The 20,608-nt window shown below is 44.3% G+C and overlaps 1 protein-coding gene across 2 annotated transcripts in view; it reads left to right on the top strand.

Annotated features, from left to right (window-relative positions):
- Positions 1-20,608, top strand: part of LOC142103656 (inositol-trisphosphate 3-kinase B-like) — a 58,829-nt gene that overhangs the window by 36,009 nt on the left and 2,212 nt on the right. For both annotated transcript variants that reach the window (XM_075187763.1, XM_075187764.1), the window contains exons 3-7: positions 6,409-6,493; positions 9,692-9,905; positions 10,151-10,355; positions 10,799-10,900; positions 11,445-11,516. In XM_075187763.1, the coding sequence (XP_075043864.1) occupies positions 6,409-6,493; positions 9,692-9,905; positions 10,151-10,355; positions 10,799-10,900; positions 11,445-11,516 (678 nt within the window). The remainder of the gene's footprint in view (positions 1-6,408; positions 6,494-9,691; positions 9,906-10,150; positions 10,356-10,798; positions 10,901-11,444; positions 11,517-20,608) is intronic.

Below are 20,608 nucleotides of genomic sequence, written 5' to 3' on the forward strand. Positions count from 1 at the left end.
TGGTTATTTATCTCAAGCAGAGTTCTGCAGATGCAATTACAACAAAGAAGACTCGCAGCATGCTGGACATATCAAGTATCTCTTTCCCACCTTTGAGGGGTTCCTCCTACATAACATCAACATTTATATAGCGCCAGCAAATTCTGTAGCACTTTACAATTGGGAACAAACATTGATAAGACAATACTGGGTAATACATACAGACAGAGAGGTAAGAGAACCCTGCTCACATAACTGACCACTTTACTTTTCCATTTCCACTTGTCCATTTTTGAGCCCCAGATGAAGTAGAAGACTGTCCTTGTAATAGTCTTGCAGACAGCAGCAAAGGGTGGCCAGGCCTTTGTACTGCAGAATGGGAAGAATCTTGTTGCGCAGTGCTTTCCCCTTGATGGTAAGGCCTCTGAGGCTCCACAATCCAATTTTCTGGCTGTCTCTCCTCCCAACACTTCAGGGCCATGTCCTCTCTACCAAACCAGACTCGTAGAAACTTGAGGAAATCTGACTTAATTGTGAAGGGGAATGAAGTATAACATGACAGATGCTACTGCCCAAAGTGCATCACCTCTGACTTCCCACAGGTGACATTTGATCCTGAAGCTTGGCCAAAGTTCTTGCAGGTCTGAACAAGTGCTGTTTTCGAACGCTGGTCTATGCAGACGACAGTGACGTCGTCCATGTATAAGCAGCACAACAAACAAAAAAAAGAGGTGAAAGAGCCGCCATGCTTTACCCCAGAAAAAACTGGAAAGGGGTCAGTCTTCCAGCTGTTCACCAACACCAAACTGTAAATATCAATGTACATCAGGGTTAAAATACAAACAAAGCATTTCACCAAAACCAAATCTCTGTAGGTCCCTACGAATAAATTCACATGAAACACGATGAAAGGCCTTCTCATGGTCAAGACTGACCAGGGCTGCAAGCATGTGGCGATCCTTGAGTTCTATGATGGTGCTATTAATACTGCTGAAGCCCATCATTTAGTGGAGTCAGTGTTATTGAGATGTGATAAATCTATCTTAAAATAACAGACTGGGTGTGTTGCCTAGTCTCAAGCGATATGTGTGACATCATTGGGACAGGGTATGTCGTCGTTGGGGGTATGGTCAAGTCTGAAATTATGACCAAGAGCAGGCAAAGACAAACCCAGAGTTTACTCATAGCCTGCATGTTACCGTTTCTGTTGTTTCTCCAATTATTTTTGCCATCTTTGTTTATGTCTCTGTGCATTTTGGCAACCCTTTGTATATACCAAGGCTTGAATCAAGGCTTATCTGTTCATAGACATTAACCTTAGAGGTCAGACAATTGTTTTCTCAGCTCCTTCCTGTGCGATTGTTCTAAATCCTTTGTGGGCTCTAATTGCACTTATTTTTTTCCAGGTGGCCAATTAAGCCTGCATATTTAAACTCCCCAGTCTCTTACAATCAGTTGTCTATCTGAGCAAAAGAGCACAAACAGGGTATGTCTCTTGGCTACACCTGACCTGACCTCAGGTCAAAAAATTGGGACCCATACTGGCAAATCCCTGGCTCATCATACATTGTGTTAGTAATGCCAGTAGCCTTGTATATTCTGTTTTGATAGGAAAATATACAATTCATTTTTCAACATCTCTACAGTGTCTGCCAATACCAATTTTTACCTCATACAGTAAAGAACTCCTTTCATAATTGAAATTAAATCTATTTCTTCCACCCACTCTGTGCTCACTGTGGCTTTGTGTTCTCTGTAGGGACCTTACACTGAGCAGGCTGCCACAATTATTTTTATATGGGCAATCCATATATTTTTACACAATGATAGACCTCCTTAATCTTCTGTAGTGTAAATAAATCTAGGTCTTCTTTCATAACTGAAATTTCCATGTCCCTTTTAATTTAGTTGGCCTTCTTTACACTCTCTACACTTCCAGGATCTTCTGTGTGAACGGACACCCAAAACGAAACTGCATATTTATGGCAAGGCCTCCTCCTGTGGCTTCTGACCTTTTGTCTTGTTCTTTGATTTTGGCTTTTCATGTGTTCTGGTACCTCGCTAGTTTGTGAAACTCCTTTTGAGGCTGCAAACAGTAGTCCTTCTGCAACGCAGTCCATGTCCTCAGTTACAAAGAGTGTCGACTTTCTATGCTGATCCTTAGAGATTGCTCAGGCTACATCGAGGGAGTGAGGACCCCTAGGTTTCCTAAATCAGATCTCCATACAGTTTAAACTCCAGTCGGAGTATTTTAAGTCCAGTTTAGTGGGATGGTTCATTACCTTGCTTTCCGGAGATGGCCTAGACTGTTTGTCACCTCTCTGGGAAAAAGAATATCCATTATTGCCTAATACTGTTTACTTTCATCACTTTGTTCCGAAAGATTTCTGATGGACCTGGGAATGTGACGACAAGTGCACATCAGACAGGGAAGCAGGATCGTCAGTCAATATGCTTGTCAGATTTGCACTTAGAATTTGAAACCAGCTGGAATAATGAGGCACTGATGGCGACAGTGTTATGACAAATTATATTTGACCAAAGAAAGAGTTAAATTAATGGAAGAAATCTTCCAAGCAATGTTCCCCCTTAATTAAGCTTTCTGAAAAAATTAAATAAAAAAATAAAAGGTCTGCCAATGTGAGGACCCCACAACTACACACTTTAGTGTATGTTACATTAAAGTGTGTAGTTGTGGGGTCCTTACATTGCCGCTATAAATGCACATTCCTCTATGTCGCTGTTTAAAGTGACATCATCATGAAGTGCCGCCCAGCTCTGTCATCGGAACGTCTAGCTGTCAGCATGACGCTCTCTTCGCAAATATGCTTTGGGGCACATTTATCAATATTCACATAAAGTGAAAAGTAGTTTTCAATCCTTATCGCAATGATAAGGATTGAACTACTTCTCACATTTATGTACAGCCCTGCACAGTTCTGAAAAACTGCTGTTTCAGTGCTAAAAAAAAATCATACTTACCCCCCTCTTCGGAAGCGCTGTCTTCCGGTCTTCTCTTCACTCTTCAATTGCGCATGTCCAGTTCCAAGAACTGGATATGCGCACACAGATCCCCTCTCTGTCTCTGCAACGATAGTTGCAGAGAGAGAGCGCTGAGTGACAGGGAGGGATCATGTGATCCCTCAACACATGCGCTGTCCAGCTCTGCTCTTCGGAGCAGAGCTGACAGCATTAGATTTCTTCAATTCGGATGATGTACGCCAGCTGGTACATTAACATGACAAGTTCCCGAAAAAAATGTTTTTTCGGGACTTGTTAGATTGCGGCCAGGAGCAGTCACCATTCTGTTGAATGGTGACTGCTCCCAAAAACGAAGAGGAATGCAAAGCAGCAGATATCAATGATATCTGCTGCGATGCCCCCTTAATAAATTTGCGGAGGACACTGTGGGACCTTAATGACCCGTTAAAAGCACTATCGTGCTTTATTAAATATGCCCCTTTGTCTTTTCCAGGTAAGTCTGTATTGTCTTCTTGTCGTTTTTACAGTTATCGGTTTTTTTTTTTTGCTGGTCTCCTCGTCGGTGTAAATACCATCAGGTAAACTTACCCAACCCCTTTTAGGGGCCTATTTATTAAACATTGTTTTGCCTTAAACAGCCATTTCCTCAGGATTAAGGCAATTTTTACTACAGGGGCTATTTAACTACATTGTAACGCTGGAGATATCTCCAGCATTCTCTAAATTATCTCTCAGTACAGCAGTCCCCATATCCTTTATGTAAACTGTGGTCTTGTCCAATTTAATAATCTCTGCTCTGAAAAGACCAGCATTCGGACTTTGTCTGTGCTGGCTAATGCCATCTTATAGTAAAAGCCTAGCTGGAGAGGGATCTTCTGATAATACTGTCTTTGTGGTAATCCTACATTGTCTCTGTATGCAATGTAGGAATATAACAGTCCTTGTAGCAATGCAGGTATATAACAGTGTTTGGGACAATGCAGGAATATAACAGTCTTCACCCGCAGTTGAGCATTGATAATTACCACAGTCCTTGTCTGAGGAAACTGTGTAGAGCTATATGGCTACTGTGCAGCTGCAAATCCAGGTACGAGAAGCCAGGAAACTGCTGAATGCAGAGCCAGAAGCTCTGGATACAGAATCACGCAATATACAGACACAGCAACCAGGAGGCTAGAGTGTAACGCTATCACTGGGAATGAGTGCAGGACACTTGAGAGCTTATAAATTGCAGCCTTCCAAGCAGTACTTGGAGGAAGACAAACCTGAACAGCATAGCAAATCTAGGTAACAAGCAGAATGCAAAGCAGATGAAAACCTAACAGTCAGCCTCTACTTTATGGATACTGTAACGGTGATTATAATGGTCTTTATACAAAGTCGTTATTTCATTACACTTCTCTTAAAAGATCTGGAATTACAGCATACCTCTTCTCACGCTCGCATTCAAGGCTTCTGCCGCGCTGCCCCCCTCCGTTGGAATGCTCTCCCTTGCTACATCAGAACATCCCCCAATCTGTGCAGATTCAAACAGGCATTTAAAACCCACCTTTTCTTAAAAGCCCTTCAGTCATCTGCTTAACTACCCACCTTGTCTGCTACCTCTTCCTCTCATCCCTTCTTCCCCCTTCCTTTCTCGCTCCGTGTGTCTCTATTTCTGTATCACCCTTGTGTCTTCAGTTTGTTTGTCCCTCCCTTTAGATTGTAAGCTCCTTTGAGCAGGGCCCTCTCTCCTCCTGTTTCCACCACTTTTAACTTTGCTCTCCAGCTACTCAGCCCACCTCCATCTTGGACCTTCTGCCCTATGTCTCCCCTCTCTTTTCTCTGCACCTCTTAGTGGCTCTTACCTGTCAGCCGTGTCCACTCCCTTGGGCACAGGTTTCCAGCTTATGCCAATATCATCATCAACATTTATTTATATAACGCCAGAAAATTCTGTGGCGCTTTATATCCCTCACCCTTAACCTTTCAGCCCATCTCTTTAGCTGTGCTTTGAGCTTCCTGAGTTACAGTGCATATTGTTAACTATACCGTGTTTTACCTTGTACTGTCCTATTGTTTGTCTCTGTAAGGCGCTACGGACACTTTGTGGTGCCCTATAAATAAAAAGTATTATTAATAATAATAATAATAATAATAATAATACTGCCACTTCTCCCACTGCTATCATTGTAAAAAATTCCATGGTCTATTTTAGCTGCACCTGAAAGGCAGTTATTGCCTAGAAATGTTACACAAGCTCTAGAATAATTTAAATAGCTAAAACAATTGTGTTATTGTGTTCACAACAACCTCACATCAATGGAAAATCAGCAAACTGTCAGCAAAACACCCTACCGGGGACGGAGAAAATCAATTTAACAAAGTATATTCTATAAAATGTAAAAATATTATATTTTGATGGGAATGATGGAGAAGTTTTTGAGAGAAAAAAAAGAAAAAATGAAGAACTAAGATATTGGCAGAATTAGCCTGACCTGTGTCCAGGATTAACAAAACGTGCCATTAAAACAGTTTCCTGCCCGCGATCTAGTATACTGTCTAAATGCAGGTATAGTGCAGCAAGTGGTATTGTAACCAAAAAGTACTGACATTTATTCCCCAGAAATGTGGAAATGAGTCAACAATGAATAACTTAAAAATGTACACCCCCCCCCCCCCATTCCTCCGTGTGCAAGACAAGAACAATCCGTGTGCTATGTAAAATGTCTACTGCACCCACGACAGGTGGAGTATTACATTGACTTGGAACAGAGCAATATTCTGCAACTACATTATGTAAGATATTAAACTAACTATATATATATATATATATATATATATATATATATATATATATATATATATACACATATATATATATATATATATACACATATATATATACATATATATATATACACACACACACACACACACACACACACACACACACACACAAGCTTGCAAAGCATGTCACAGGTATTTACACCTGCTGATGTGAGTAGTTGGGTGTGGAGCCGGGGCATTCCTTGCTAAATGTGGACTGGTTCTGGTTTTGTGGGGCTGTGCAACAATGAGGTTTCATTTAATTGAGCATGGTAGCTAAAACGAGGTGAAGGGGTGCAGAGTACATATTTTTAGGGGTATTCCTTACTTCCTTTGCTACTCCACAAAAGGAGATAAAATTATAAAGCTGGACAAGGCAAAATCAATCATGGATTTGTAGTGCAAATCGGATCAAATCACCAATTCGCTGTTAGAAACAGTGATTTGCAAAATTTGTTGAAGTCCACAAATTTGCAGCATGAAGAACATTTTTTGGATCTCATACTTCTCTAATGACAGATTCTCTTTAGGCATTTCAGTAAAAGTAAATGATAACGGTTTGATGTCTCCGTTTCTAAAACTGCGTTAAAAATTTGAAACAGTCATTGTACCCTTGTATTGTTAATCTATTTTTTATAGACCAAATCATGGAAAACTTTCTTCACAATGGTGCACTGGTCCCTCCGAAGACAGAACTCCTGGGTACAGCTGGCTGGCCATGAAGGTATAATGGAAGAACTGTGTCTCTGACCTCTCACCTCTGACTGCAGTATGCAAAACATAGTAGAATTACATGTAAAAGACATGCAACAGCCATAAGCAGAGTATTGTCATAAATTTTACGTATCACTATTTTTTTTACATGAATTCCTTTGACCCTTTACACATTTACAAGGCAGTGAAACCCTTGACTTGGTATGTAGCACAGGGTGAACGATTGTAAACAACATTTAGTGCTGTTATAGTGTAAAAGATACAATATATAGTGTAGAGATCGCATACATGCATATAATTGGGATTCATTTCTTATATGGAAGTTACCAGGTATCATCACAAACAACCATTTATAAAACTCACTCATAAGCTGGCGCTTGGTTTTCAACCCTCTGTAATGACCCATGCATGTGATCTCAGACGTCCTTGTTTGTTGATACAGTGACTAAACGAACAAATAAGCTGAATAGGTAGATCACTGAGGTTAACAGGTGAAAAGGTAGCAGGTCAATGGAAGAAAGGGCTATTTACTATGAGATGTATGTAAAAGTGCCAATTCTCTCAGGACAGTCCTGTGCTGTTGGCTACAGAAAGGAACGTGACCTAATAGGATAGAAGAAAGGGGTTATAGCAGATCAGGGGTGTGACCCGATATTATAGAAGAAAGTGGTCAGAGCAGATCAGGGGCGTGACCTGATATTGTAGAAGAAAGTGGTTATAGCAGATCAGGGGCGTGACCCGATATTATAGTAGAAAGTGGTCAGAGCAGATCAGGGGCGTGACCTGATATTATAGTAGAAAGTGGTCAGAGCAGATCAGGGGCGTGACCTGATATTATAGTAGAAAGTGGTCAGAGCAGATCAGGGGCGTGACCTGATATTGTAGAAGAAAGTGGTCAGAGCAGATCAGGGGCGTGACCTGATATTATAGAAGAAAGTGGTTAGAGCAGATCAGGGGTGTGACCCGATATTATAGAAGAAAGTGGTTATAGCAGATCAGGGGCGTCACCTGATATTATAGAAGAAAGGGGTTAGAGCAGATCAGGGGCGTGACCTGATATTGTAGAAGAAAGTGGTCAGAGCAGATCAGGGGCGTGACCTGATATTATAGAAGAAAGTGGTTAGAGCAGATCAGGGGCGTGACCTGATATTGTAGAAGAAAGTGGTTATACCAGATCAGGGGCGTGACCTGATATTGTAGAAGAAAGTGGTTATACCAGATCAGGGGCGTGACCTGATATTATAGTAGAAAGGGGTTATAGCAGATCAGGGGCGTGACCTGATATTATAGAAGAAAGGGGTTATAGCAGATCAGGGGCGTCACCTGATATTATAGTAGAAAGTGGTCAGAGCAGATCAGGGGCGTCACCTGATATTATAGTAGAAAGTGGTCAGAGCAGATCAGGGGCGTGACCTGATATTATAGAAGAAAGGGGTTATACCAGATCAGGGGTGTGACCTGATATTATAGAAGAAAGTGGTTAGAGCAGATCAGGGGCGTGACCTGATATTATAGAAGAAAGTGGTCAGAGCAGATCAGGGGCGTGACCTGATATTATAGTAGAAAGTGGTCAGAGCAGATCAGGGGCGTGACCTGATATTATAGAAGAAAGTGGTCAGAGCAGATCAGGGGCGTGACCTGATATTGTAGAAGAAAGTGGTTAGAGCAGATCAGGGGCGTGACCTGATATTGTAGAAGAAAGTGGTTATAGCAGATCAGGGGCGTGACCTGATATTATAGTAGAAAGTGGTTAGAGCAAATCAGGGGCGTGACCTGATATTGTAGAAGAAAGTGGTTATAGCAGATCAGGGGCGTCACCTGATATTATAGTAGAAAGTGGTCAGAGCAGATCAGGGGCGTGACCTGATATTATAGTAGAAAGTGGTCAGAGCAGATCAGGGGCGTGACCTGATATTATAGTAGAAAGTGGTTAGAGCAGATCAGGGGCGTGACCTGATATTATAGTAGAAAGTGGTTAGAGCAAATCAGGGGCGTGACCTGATATTATAGTAGAAAGTGGTTATAGCAGATCAGGGGCGTCACCTGATATTATAGTAGAAAGTGGTTAGAGCAAATCAGGGGCGTGACCTGATATTGTAGAAGAAAGTGGTTATAGCAGATCAGGGGCGTCACCTGATATTATAGTAGAAAGTGGTTAGAGCAAATCAGGGGCGTGACCTGATATTATAGTAGAAAGTGGTTAGAGCAGATCAGGGGCGTGACCTGATATTATAGTAGAAAGTGGTTAGAGCAGATCAGGGGCGTGACCTGATATTATAGTAGAAAGTGGTTAGAGCAGATCAGGGGCGTGACCTGATATTATAGTAGAAAGTGGTCAGAGCAGATCAGGGGCGTGACCTGATATTATAGTAGAAAGTGGTTATACCAGATCAGGGGCGTGACCTGATATTGTAGAAGAAAGTGGTCAGAGCAGATCAGGGCTGTGACCAATTTATCACAATTTTCCAATCGGGAATGTTGGCGGGTACAAAACATGCAGTTAGTAACACACATTATTCTCAAGAAAGATATAAAAAGAATTACTGCTAAAATATCATAAACATTATTATAATTAGGTGATTTAAGTGGGCTTTAATGTAGGCTTCATCTTCATTCAGAGCAAATGCGCTGCTAGAAGCTGGCAAACTTTCCTCAGTTTTATAATGTCACAGGAAATTTCTCGGAAGCACTGAGCATGTTTCTGACAGTAAATGGTATCTTCATCCTTTTATTTATATAGTTATAGCTGCCCAGAAGTAGGATAACATCAAAGAAACGTGTGCTGTAAAGTGTTCAATTTAGAAGAGGATAGCTGTAAATCACAGTAAATGTATGGTGCCTGTTCAGATTTATTTATTCAGTTTATAGTGTAGTTATGTGTCAATGACAGATCCACATTAAGGTTCTAAGAAGAGAGGTGACAATGTGCTATAGCTGTAGATTTATCTCTTTGTAGCTGAACTAGCCCTCTGCTATGGCTACCACCTTCATGCAGTTACTACAACACTTTATGAATTCTTTAAATCAATAAGTTGTCTAATGTCAGGGTGCAATGAGCAGGTGAGCCAAATGTCAAGTGTGCCATGACAATAAGTCGGTACTGAAAGTACCTCATTACAGAAATAGTCAGTGCAGGTTAGTAAACAAGAGCCATTCCCTGGCAGAATATGTGCTCAATGAATATTATTTCTTGCACTCACTCTCCAAGGTAACTTTAAAGCCAGTGAGCGAGGCCACATCCTGAAGAAATACAGTCCCGTAGAAAATGCCTGCCTGGTGGCCCTTATGGACGATGTGCTCCGGCCATACGTTCCCACCTATTATGGCCTGGTGGAGAGAGAAGATCAGACATATATAAAGATGGAAGACCTTCTCATGGGCCTGGAAGCTCCCAGCATTATGGACTGCAAGATTGGCATTCGGTAAGGACTCGTTACTTAATCTCATCCTTTCCTCTGTCCTACAGATTAATACAACTCGCCTGCTTCTCCTATAGAGAGAGACAGATTCACAGATAACATCTTGTGCCAACCTGAGGGGCTTTCGTAATGCAGAATGATTCTTGGTACTTGACAGAATGAGTTGCAGCTTATGCCATAACTCATGGTTAAGCATTCTTGAACTACCAAATTCAATTAAAAAAAAAAAGATGTCCCCTTTCCTGTAGGACATACCTAGAAGAGGAGCTTGCCAAGGCCCTTCTGAAACCCACACCACGTAAAGACATGTACAACAAAATGGTGGCCCTGGAACCTGAAGCTCCCACACCAGAGGAACACATGCAGAAAGCTGTTACCAAACCTCGGTACATGCAGTGGAGGGAGAGTGTGAGTTCTACAGCATTGATGGGATTCCGTATCGAGGGAGTCACGGTGAGTCACAGGTGATCATACACAATGGTGTCTGGGAACCTGGGTTTAGTGAGGCTAATAAAAAGTACAAGTAAAAAACTCCACATCAAAATAACACACTTATAGTGAATGACATTTTACTTTCTATTTCACTCAACACATTTGGGTGTCTACATTACTAGAAAAGAACGTTCATGTACTTTCCAACTGTCATTCATGGTCACAGACACAATAGGGGATATTTCTGAAATTACTTTTTTCCAGCAGAGAACAGGCACACTTTACACACCCTCCATAAGAAAGATCAGATCTGCTGGATAAAGGTGAAAAGTGCCATAATAGATCAATATTTCTAAACTAATTATGTTCTCCCAAAGTAATCTCACCTGGCTACCCTAAAATGCGGGTGTGGGGTGTGGGGTGTGGGAATGAGTGAAGTGATGACTTTGTCCTCTGTCTCCCAGGTTGAAGCTGGCCCTGTGAAGAAAAACTTTAAGAAAATGAAAAGTCGAGAAAACATCATGGAGACATTTATCATTTTTACCAAGAGCCGGAAGGACATTCTGGTATGAGACAGCAACTGCTCTTCTACTACAACATTCAGCCCGAGGGGGACCCCAAATGGTTTACATGATCCTGCTCTGCAGACCTCACTTAGGGTCGCATGCCTATGCCACTGGTGCAGACACCATGCAATTATGTCACTCCATTTCTATACTGCCTGCAGCCCCACTCCTGTGCCCTGTAATTACCCAGCAATAAAGTGTTCTATCATCTCTAGCACAGGTAATATGCCTGCAACCCTTTATGCTGTTCCTGTACTGACCTCGGCATACCTTGTGAGTACTGAATAGTTGGGGAATGTTGCTAGACTTGTCTTGTGTTCAGAAAGGCGTGATCCAGAGTGCGAGAAAGCACATACAACAGCAGTAGTCCTATCACCTACCTTACAGAGGAGAACACCATGTTCTATAGCATGGATATGTTAAAACGCATTTTTGGTGTTACTGTGATTATGTGTCTTTATGAGTGTCATGAATGGACATACTGTTTATGCCCAACCTACAGTGTCACCTTGTGTTGTAAAATTGGAAATGCTTTTTGTTTCAGGCTGCCTATATGGAGCGTTTGGAGAGCATGCAGGCGGCACTTAAAGACTCTTTATTTTTCCGCACTCACGAGGTTAGTAAGATGAGAAAAGATAAGCGCAATACCAGCTATAGATGGTTTATACACGCCGTACTGCAGAGTAAAACCAGCTGCCATATAGTATGCACAGGATTCTGTTGCAAGCAGCTAGTATGTGCTTTCTACAGAAGGCTGATCAGAGCAGGTTGTAAAGAAATAGGAACCCAAAATGAAGTTTGAAAATGCGCCTCTCCCTTTAACACCCCCCCCCTAAAAAGAAGTGGGTGTGGTTTCCAAAGTTGCACAAAAACAGTCAGTAGGATCTGCAACACAACCAGCACCAGGATGATCTTTCTGTGAAGAATTATTATAGTGCGCCTTAGTCAGTACTGAGTTAAAAACAATAACCTAATAATTGTCTAGTGTGAATTACAGCCTAGAAGTCTAGGTCTCCCACCCTTAATCAGCCACATGAACAAATGCAACGTATCTATAAAACACACACTTAGAAAATAAACGCACAATACCTACTGTAAAAATGTCCGTTCCTCCCTCAATGCCAGCCTATTCCACCATGGCAGTCTCTATTATGTGACACAACCTTATCCTACCAATATCTTGTTTGCCCCCTTGCCTCATTTATGTTTTGTCATGTTGTCATGTCTCATCTAGTCACTGCCCCCTTCTCAGATGTAGACCCACTTGTTCTTTTTTTTGGGGGGGGGGAGGGGAGGGTGATACTTTGCTCTTTTTCTCCACTTTATATCTCTACTTTCCTGCTGCCATACTGCCCTTACAGCTGGGACATGTTTATTTAACATTATTTACTTATTGTCATGGAGAAAATGTACCACGGTGTTATGTTAGCGCAGCCAAAAAGTGAGCATTGGCTCCAGGCTAACATGAAAAGATCAATACGCATCTCTTTCCACAATTATTTTCATTGGGTGTTTAGACAACAAACGTGATCTACTTGTGAAGTCAGGAAAGGAAGAAGCATCTGTCTCCCCCCTACCAAAAAAAAAAGCACAAAGACTTAAATGACGGCTGCTTTCTGGACAGCTGGGTAAAAGGTGGCGATATTTGGCAGCTTTGTCAGCTGCTATATTCACTCAGTGTAAGACATTGATAACATACAAAGAAATGTTTACATTAAGAGATTTCTGCAGAAGATGGGAAAACCAGCTTTTAAAATAAGGATTGCAGTGGGGGTGGGGGAAAGTATTTTATTGACTAAATAATTGTAAAGGGCACTTTTCTCTATTGTTTATTATTTTTTGTCACCAGTATGTCCAAATAAGAGAAAACCTGTCAGCGGGTGCACTCTCTCATCAGTGTGTATTGTGTAGCTATGTTGTTACAGTCCGTACAACATACCAGCTTGGCAACTGATTTCTTAATACATTCCTCATTAGTTCCCTTTCAGCTTGACTGTAGTGCTCCATCCAAAGATCTCCATATCTGGAAACCCTGAATAAATAAACCTAAGAGTATAGACAGGGCCAGTGCTAGGGTTCTCCGCGCCCTAGGCAAAATTTCAAACCATTTCTCACAGACCCTTACATACTAGACTTAGGGCTAGATTTACTAAGCTGCAGGTTTGAAAAAGTGGGGATGTTGCCTATAGCAACCAATCAGATTCTAGCTGTCATTTTGTAGAATGTACTAAATAAATGAAAGCTAGAAATCTAGCCCCTAGTGCTTTCGTGTTTTAAAAAAAAGAAAAAATATATAAGCCTTACCTTCTCCAGCAGTCCAGATACAGTGATGTTTGATGCAGAACGCTGTCCAGACTCCACTGCAGACACAGGATTTCTAGAGGGGAGGTATCCAGGTGTTAGATTTCGGAACAAAAAACTTGACACAATAAGCCTATGAATCATGCACCTGTTAAAGGCAATGGACGGCCCTAACATGTCCCTTCATCACACATATGTTACTGCATCACATCACTGCACCCCCCTCTGCCTCACACCGCTGCACCCCCCTCTGCATCACACCGCTGCACCCCCCTCTGCCCCACACCGCTGCACCCCCCTCTGCCTCACACCGCTGCACCCCCCCCTGCCTCACACTCCGCTGCACCCCCCTCTGCCTCACACCGCTGCACCCCCCCCTGCCTCACACCGCTGCACTCCCCTCTGCCTCACACTCCGCTGCACCCCCCTCTGCCTCACATCGCTGCACCCCCCCCCTGCCTCACACCGCTGCACTCCCCTCTGCCTCACACTCCGCTGCACCCCCCTCTGCCTCACATCGCTGCACCCCCCTCTGCATCACATCGCTGCACTCCCCTCTGCCTCACAACGCTGCACCCCCCCTGCCTCACAACGCTGCACTCCCCTCTGCCTCACAACGCTGCACCCCCCTCTGCCTCACACCGCTGCACCCCCCTCTGCCTCACACCGCTGCACCCCCCTCTGCCTCACACCGCTGCACCCCCCCTCTGCCCCACACTCCGCTGCACCCCCCTCTGCCCCACACTCCGCTGCACCCCCCCCTGCCTCACACCGCTGCACTCCCCTCTGCCTCACAACGCTGCACCCCCCTCTGCCTCACACCGCTGCACCCCCCTCTGCCCCACACCGCTGCACCCCCCCCTGCCTCACAACGCTGCACTCCCCTCTGCCTCACACCGCTGCACCCCCCTCTGCCCCACACCGCTGCACCCCCCTCTGCCCCACACCGCTGCACCCCCCTCTGCCTCACACCGCTGCACCCCCCTCTGCATCACACCGCTGCACCCCCCCCTGCCTCACACCGCTGCACCCCCCTCTGCCTCACACCGCTGCACCCCCCCCTGCCTCACTTGCAAACTATAGTGTAGTCAAATATAGAGCATGAGGTGCCAATAAGTGTCATTTCTCCACCATAGTTTGAAAATAAAATATAGACCATGAGTGTAGAAATTTTACCCCATAGTTTGCAAGTCAAATATAGAACATTTTTTTTTACCTCCCTACTTGCTAGATTGGACTTTGGGCACCGTCTTTTTAAAATAAATAATTAGATTTTATTTACTCACTCTTTTTTCTCCTGAAGTCTGGTCAGTAGATGCAGGGCGGCTCTTCAAACCTCTTCCCTTTTCTTCCCTTCACTTTTCTTTTCTCTTCAATGACTGCTCCTCGGCTGCTTCCCACAGGAGGCGGAGCGATGCATGCTGGAAGGGGAGGGGGACGTCGGGAAATAACTTTATTCACACTGTCTGTCACTGACAGACCGTGTGATACTTCAGCGAGGCGCCGCCGGACAGACTGTCACATGATCACTGTCAGTCAGTGATCATGTGCGAGATGTGCCGGGCTGCCCGGGCGCATCGGAAGGAAGAGGAAGCAGACACTGAAATACAGCGGTGGCACCCCGCAGCCGCTGCAGTTCTCTCCAAGCCGCTGACTAGATAAGAAAATCTAGTCAGCGGCGCCCTAGGCAACTGCCTAAAGTTGCCTAATGGGAGCGCCGGGCCTGAGTATAGAATAAGCAGCAAACACTTGTGCGGACTTTAATGGAAATTGCAAGTTCATATGTTTTGTGATGTAATTCTTAAAGAGAAGGATTGGAAAAATAGAGGATTTTAAGTCTCATTTTGTTTCGTCCCAAGCTTCATATGCAGTGCCCACTTTGTATCATGGGGCAAAGCTAGATTCACTTGTGCTACAGCTATGGCATAAGTGCTTAGTTATTGAGGACTTCTTTTACTTTGTCTGCAATGTTGCTGTATTTGGGATAGGGGCATATGATAGCAGCAGTCTTCCTTCCTGTACATAATACGGTGAAGCCCAGCATTGTACACATACAGTAACTTACACATACAGTAACTTACACATACAGTAACTTACACATACAGTAACTTACAGGGACACTTTGAGACTAAGAAGTACATTTAAGCACATCTCTTGTAGTACAGTCTAGGCAGGTCTTGATATACTACAGTCCCCATCATGCATTTCTGGATATTGCTTATAATGTAATTTTTGCCATTTAAAGCCACTTCAATAAATATTAACCTATGAAGCCCAGGAATAGCAATTTCCAGGGACAATCACTGAAACTAAACTGAAAAATAGAATTTTTATACTTCACGTAAAATACGTTTCTCCTAGTTCATTGGGTGACACCAAGGACATTGGGGTATAGTGTAGGGAGATAGGCGTGTGACACTTTAAGAAAGTTGTTAGACCTTCCGGTTTACGCTTCAGTTTATGTTTAAGCAAGCACCATAGCAAAGGAGACAATAGAGAGAAGAAAAAAAAAAAGAAAAAACAGAAAAAGAGAAAGAACATTCTTTTGAACAAAAAAGACAAGTCAAACAAGAAGAGAAACCAGAGCATCAAGGTTGGGCGCCCAGTGTCCTCCAAGCGACTAGGAGAAACGGATATTACGCAAGTATAATTATCCTATTTTCTACCACATCCAATTGGGGGACATTGGGGACATCCCAAAACCTACATCACAGGTGGGAACACTCAGAAGAAACATCACCAAACACCTTTCTCCCAAAATTTGTATCCCCTGATGCAAACATAAGAAAATGGTAAAAACAGAGTAAACGTGTGTACAGGGGACTAGGTTGCCACCCGACACAGTTGCTCAGTTGAGGCACCATGCCGTGCCACCCAGGAATCACTCGGCAACCTCGTGTAGTGAGCCCAAAGGTTATCTAGAACAGGCTGTAATACACCAAGAAATAGACACCTAAGAGACTGACCAGCCTCTTGTGTGCATCATAAAGGACCAAAAGATCCTCCGTCTTGCGCACATCTCGAGTCCTATGCACATACGTACGCAAAGCACAGACAACCGCTAGAAAACAAAGAGAAACTTCGTCCTCCAAAGACCGACAATTGATCAGGGCAGGGATGACAATGTCCTAACTTATCTGGAATCTAGACACCACCTTGGGGAGGAAGGAAGGCTTAGTTCAAAGAACTGCCCTATCCTCATGAAAAAAAAAAAGAGACTTGCATAATAATGCTGCATGCTCTGAAACTCTTCTAGCGGACGAGATGGCCAAGAGGAAGACTGTTTTCCCAGGTCAAAAACTTTAAATTCACCATGTCCAAAGGGATTGCTGTAAAGCATTTAACACCAAGTTTAAATTCCAAGGCGCTACTGGAGGAACATACGGAGGTTGTAGATGACGGAGCCCCTGAATGAAAATTTGAACACCAGGCATCATGACAAGTCTTCTTTGAAAGAAGACTGAAAGAGCAGTCACCTAACCCTTAAGTGAACTAAGGCGCAAACCAGCATCCCGTCCATCCTGCAAGAATATAAGCAAACTGGACAATCGAAAAGAAGAGGTAGGGTACCCCTTCTTTTCACACTAGGCAATATATGTGCTCCAAACACGACGATATATATTAGCTGAGCCTGGTTTCCGAGCCCGAAGCATGTTTTGAAGCATGTGCTCAGACAAACCCTTAGCTGGAAGGATCATGGCTTCAACAACCACACCGTTAAAGCAAGACATTCTAAACCATGCAGATAAAACGGTCCTTGAGTTATCAGGTCTGGTCATAGTGGTCAGATGCCACGACCACCCCCCCCGCCATGGCGAGAACGTCTGCGTTCCCCCTGAGACCAATACGGCGCCACCATAGTGACTGGAGTGCCTCTCTCTTTAGTGTCTATCGTCACCACCTGTACCTGCAGCAAATGATGTGTGCTTATTAGAGCCCAAAGACACTGAAACCGGGGACGTGAACCCTGAAGGCTGACATCTGTTATAACCAAAAGGTCCAATCACAGATAGAGAATAATTGACCCCTGCAGAGATTGTTTTTCTGCAGCCACCAAAAGAGCAACTGATGCTTTCAAGGATAAAGGCGGAACACCTGACCAGACAGATTCTGGTGTGATCTGTACCACTTTAAAAGAAGTTCCAGCTGAAACTCCCGTGCATGGAATTGACCAAACTGGACTGCCTTGAAAGTTAATACTATCTTGCCCAGAACCCTCATACAAAAGTGTACAGAGGTCTGTTTTGTCCAGAGGCAAGAACACCCGCTGTTGTTGGGTGTCAAATAGAAGTCCCAAAAAGATCATCTGTTGGATCAGAATCAACTTGGACTTCAGAGTCTGGGTTGTTACCTGATTATGGGACAGCCACACCAACATGGACTTCGTCTTTAGGAGAAGATTGTAATCCCCTTGGAATGCAACAAAGCTTCCGTGACCACCATAATGTTGGTAAAGACCCACGGAGCTGTGGCTAGACCAAAAGGACGTGCCTGGAATTGGTAGTGATCGCACTGAACCGCAAACCTGAACAGGCACGTATGACCCTACCAGATGGGAACATGCAGATAGGCATCCTTGATGTCTAGAGCCACCAGGAACTCCCCTTGTTCCATACTGTGAATCATTTACTGCAAAGACTCCATCTTGAATCTGGGCACCATTACCTGAGAGTTCAAAAATTTTAGATCCACAATCGGCCTCCACGAACTGTCGGGTTTTGGAACAACAAACAGGTTGGAATAAAACCCCAAACCTTTTTGTGTTTTCTGAACCACAATAACTACTCTGGAAGAAATCAGGAAGTGGATGGCCTCTCGCAGAGCCAGTTGCTTTCTTAGACACAGCGGAAGCCCTGTGGAAAACAACCGCCTGAGAGGAAACCTGAGGAGATCGATCTTGTACCCCTGGGTCCATAATTCCAAACCACGGATTCCTGAATAGAAGATGGACTTTCACCACGGCAGAATGGTTGTCTTCTGACGCCAAGCAGTCCAGGACCGACGTCCACGCTGCAAACCACCTCTGGGGGTGGAAGACTGATCTCTGGAGTACTGATCCATAGACCTGCCTGAAGAGCAAAGGACAGGAAACTGGCCATCTTGGGTTTGGGAGCATCATCCTCATCATTTATTTATAGAGCACCAGCAGATTCCGTAGTTCTTTACAATTGGGAACAAACAGTAATAAAACAATACTGGATAATACATACAGACAGAGAGGTAAGAGGACCCCTGCTTGCAAGCTTACAACCTATAGGACAATGGTTTGATACACAAGGGCACGTGCTATTGAATATTTGTCCAGCCAGAATGCAAAGGTTTCAAAGTATTTAGTGGGCTGTATGCTCAGTCATACAACTAGGTTGATCAGAGGGTTGTTTTCTTGTGTTAGCTGTGTAAAGGGTAGTGATAGGGTAACCTAGGGAGATTAAGAGGGTGATAGAGGACTATTATAAGCTTGTCTGAGGTGGTGGGTTTTCAGAAAACGCTTGAAGGTTTGAAGACTAGAGAGCATGGACATGAAGAAAGGCGCTCTTACCTCTTTGTTGCTTGAATGATAATGGTGTCAAGCTGAGTCGCAAACAAAACACCCCCAGGAAAAAAAAAGGATAGTTTCAAGAGCCTTTTTAGACTCATCAGTCTCCCAGGACTTAAGCCAGAGAGTTCGTCGAGCAGGGGCAGAGATCCGTGCCCCAATCAGTCCTACGCCCAAAGCTGCTTCTCCCAAGAAATCCGTAGTTCTCTGAATTTGTCCCACCAAAGGAAGCAGTTAAGAAGACTTTCTCTCGGCCAACAAATCCTCAGACAACAGTCCTGACCAGCGTTCTACTGCTTTGTTAACCCACGCCAATGCTAAAGCGGGTTGTAAAGAAGCACCCGGCGTCACAAAAATTGACTTCAGGACACCCTCAACCTTATGGTCTGCGCCAACCTTAAGAGTGGCTGCGTTGGGATGAGGGATGGTAGTGACCTTAGCCAACCTTGCAACTGGAGCGTCCATCCGTGAAGGCGCCTCCCATTTTGCAAGAACCTCAGGGTGAAATGGATAACAAGATTGCAGCCGAAGGGCCACCTGGCACTTCTGATCCGTTAAAGACAAGGGCTCATCCAACAAATCCTCCAATTGGGAAGAAAAGGGAAAAGAGAAAGAAGCCTTAGACCAGGCCTGTCCAACCTGCGGCCCTACAGATGTTGTGAAACTACAAGTCCAAGCATGCCCTTCCAGCTATCAACTGGTTGTCTATCAGCAAAGCATGCTGGGGTTTGTAGTTTCACAACACCTGGAGGGCCGCAGGTTGGACAGGCCTGCCTTAGACTGTGGGGCATTCTCTCTCTACACAACAGTCACAGGGACTACTGCCTCAGGAATCTCCAGTACCTGGCGCACAGCCTGTATCAAATTGTCTACACTGACGGTTAGGAGGATTCAACAACCACTTCGCCCTCCTCCTGGAAAGAACAATCAGAATCTGACTCGTTTCCTTGCAAGAGCGTCTCCACCCGCCTGCGCTTGCAAGGAGGGTGGTTTAGCCGATTGCAACATTCTCTCTAAAAAGGAGGAAACCAGAAACGAGACCCTGAACCAAAGCCACAAAACCACATACCCAGGCCGGCTCTTCAGAATCTACAACCACATGTTCAACAGGACCGTGGCTTAGCAAACCAGGAACAGAATCCACCCCACTCACTACAGAGGCAGAGGAATTTGCAGAAAGACCGCCCACTGTCTGAGACAGCACCAATTTCAGTCACAGTATTGGCCAGTGACCAAGCTCAGGCCAGCTCTGCCGAGTTTTCGGAACCAGAACCCCCTGACGCACACAGCAGGTGATCCCTAGACTGGCAGGCTGCGCACAAAGCATCCATGCCTGACCACCCGAAGGCAACTTAGCTTTACATATGGCACAGGTGAACTTCGTCATAAAAGTCACCTCAGTCCTCAAGGATCTCCCCCTATCCAGCATGTTACACACAGGTGGGGGTGGGGGGGGGGGGACCACACTAATGAAGTGCAACTTACAAGCAAAGCATAGAAAGTGAGTATGGTATACAGCCAAAGAGCAGTAACAGTCTGTGGGACAAACCACCCACAATAACAACCCTACAACCAGTTACCCAACAAGCAAAGGGACAGAGAATGGGTGAGCTGGAGCTCTAAAATCACTGCCTGTTCTGGTATCTTCACATGAGGAGTGAGAGACCACCAGGGAGAAAGTGCAGGGAGAGGGAAGAAGCACCTCCCCCCCTTGGCCCGGCACTGGACTGGCAGCCATCCAGCAGAACAGCCCCCTCTACTAATCAAGCGCCTAGCAGGGGCTTACAGAGACACAGTAACTCCCACCTGACTCGTCCCCTAAGGAAACAAATGGCTGCCTCTTGTAAGATAGCCACTCAGGGGGCCCACTG

The sequence above is a fragment of the Mixophyes fleayi genome, chromosome 10 (assembly GCF_038048845.1).
Source record: "Mixophyes fleayi isolate aMixFle1 chromosome 10, aMixFle1.hap1, whole genome shotgun sequence".
Lineage (NCBI taxonomy): Eukaryota > Metazoa > Chordata > Amphibia > Anura > Limnodynastidae > Mixophyes > Mixophyes fleayi.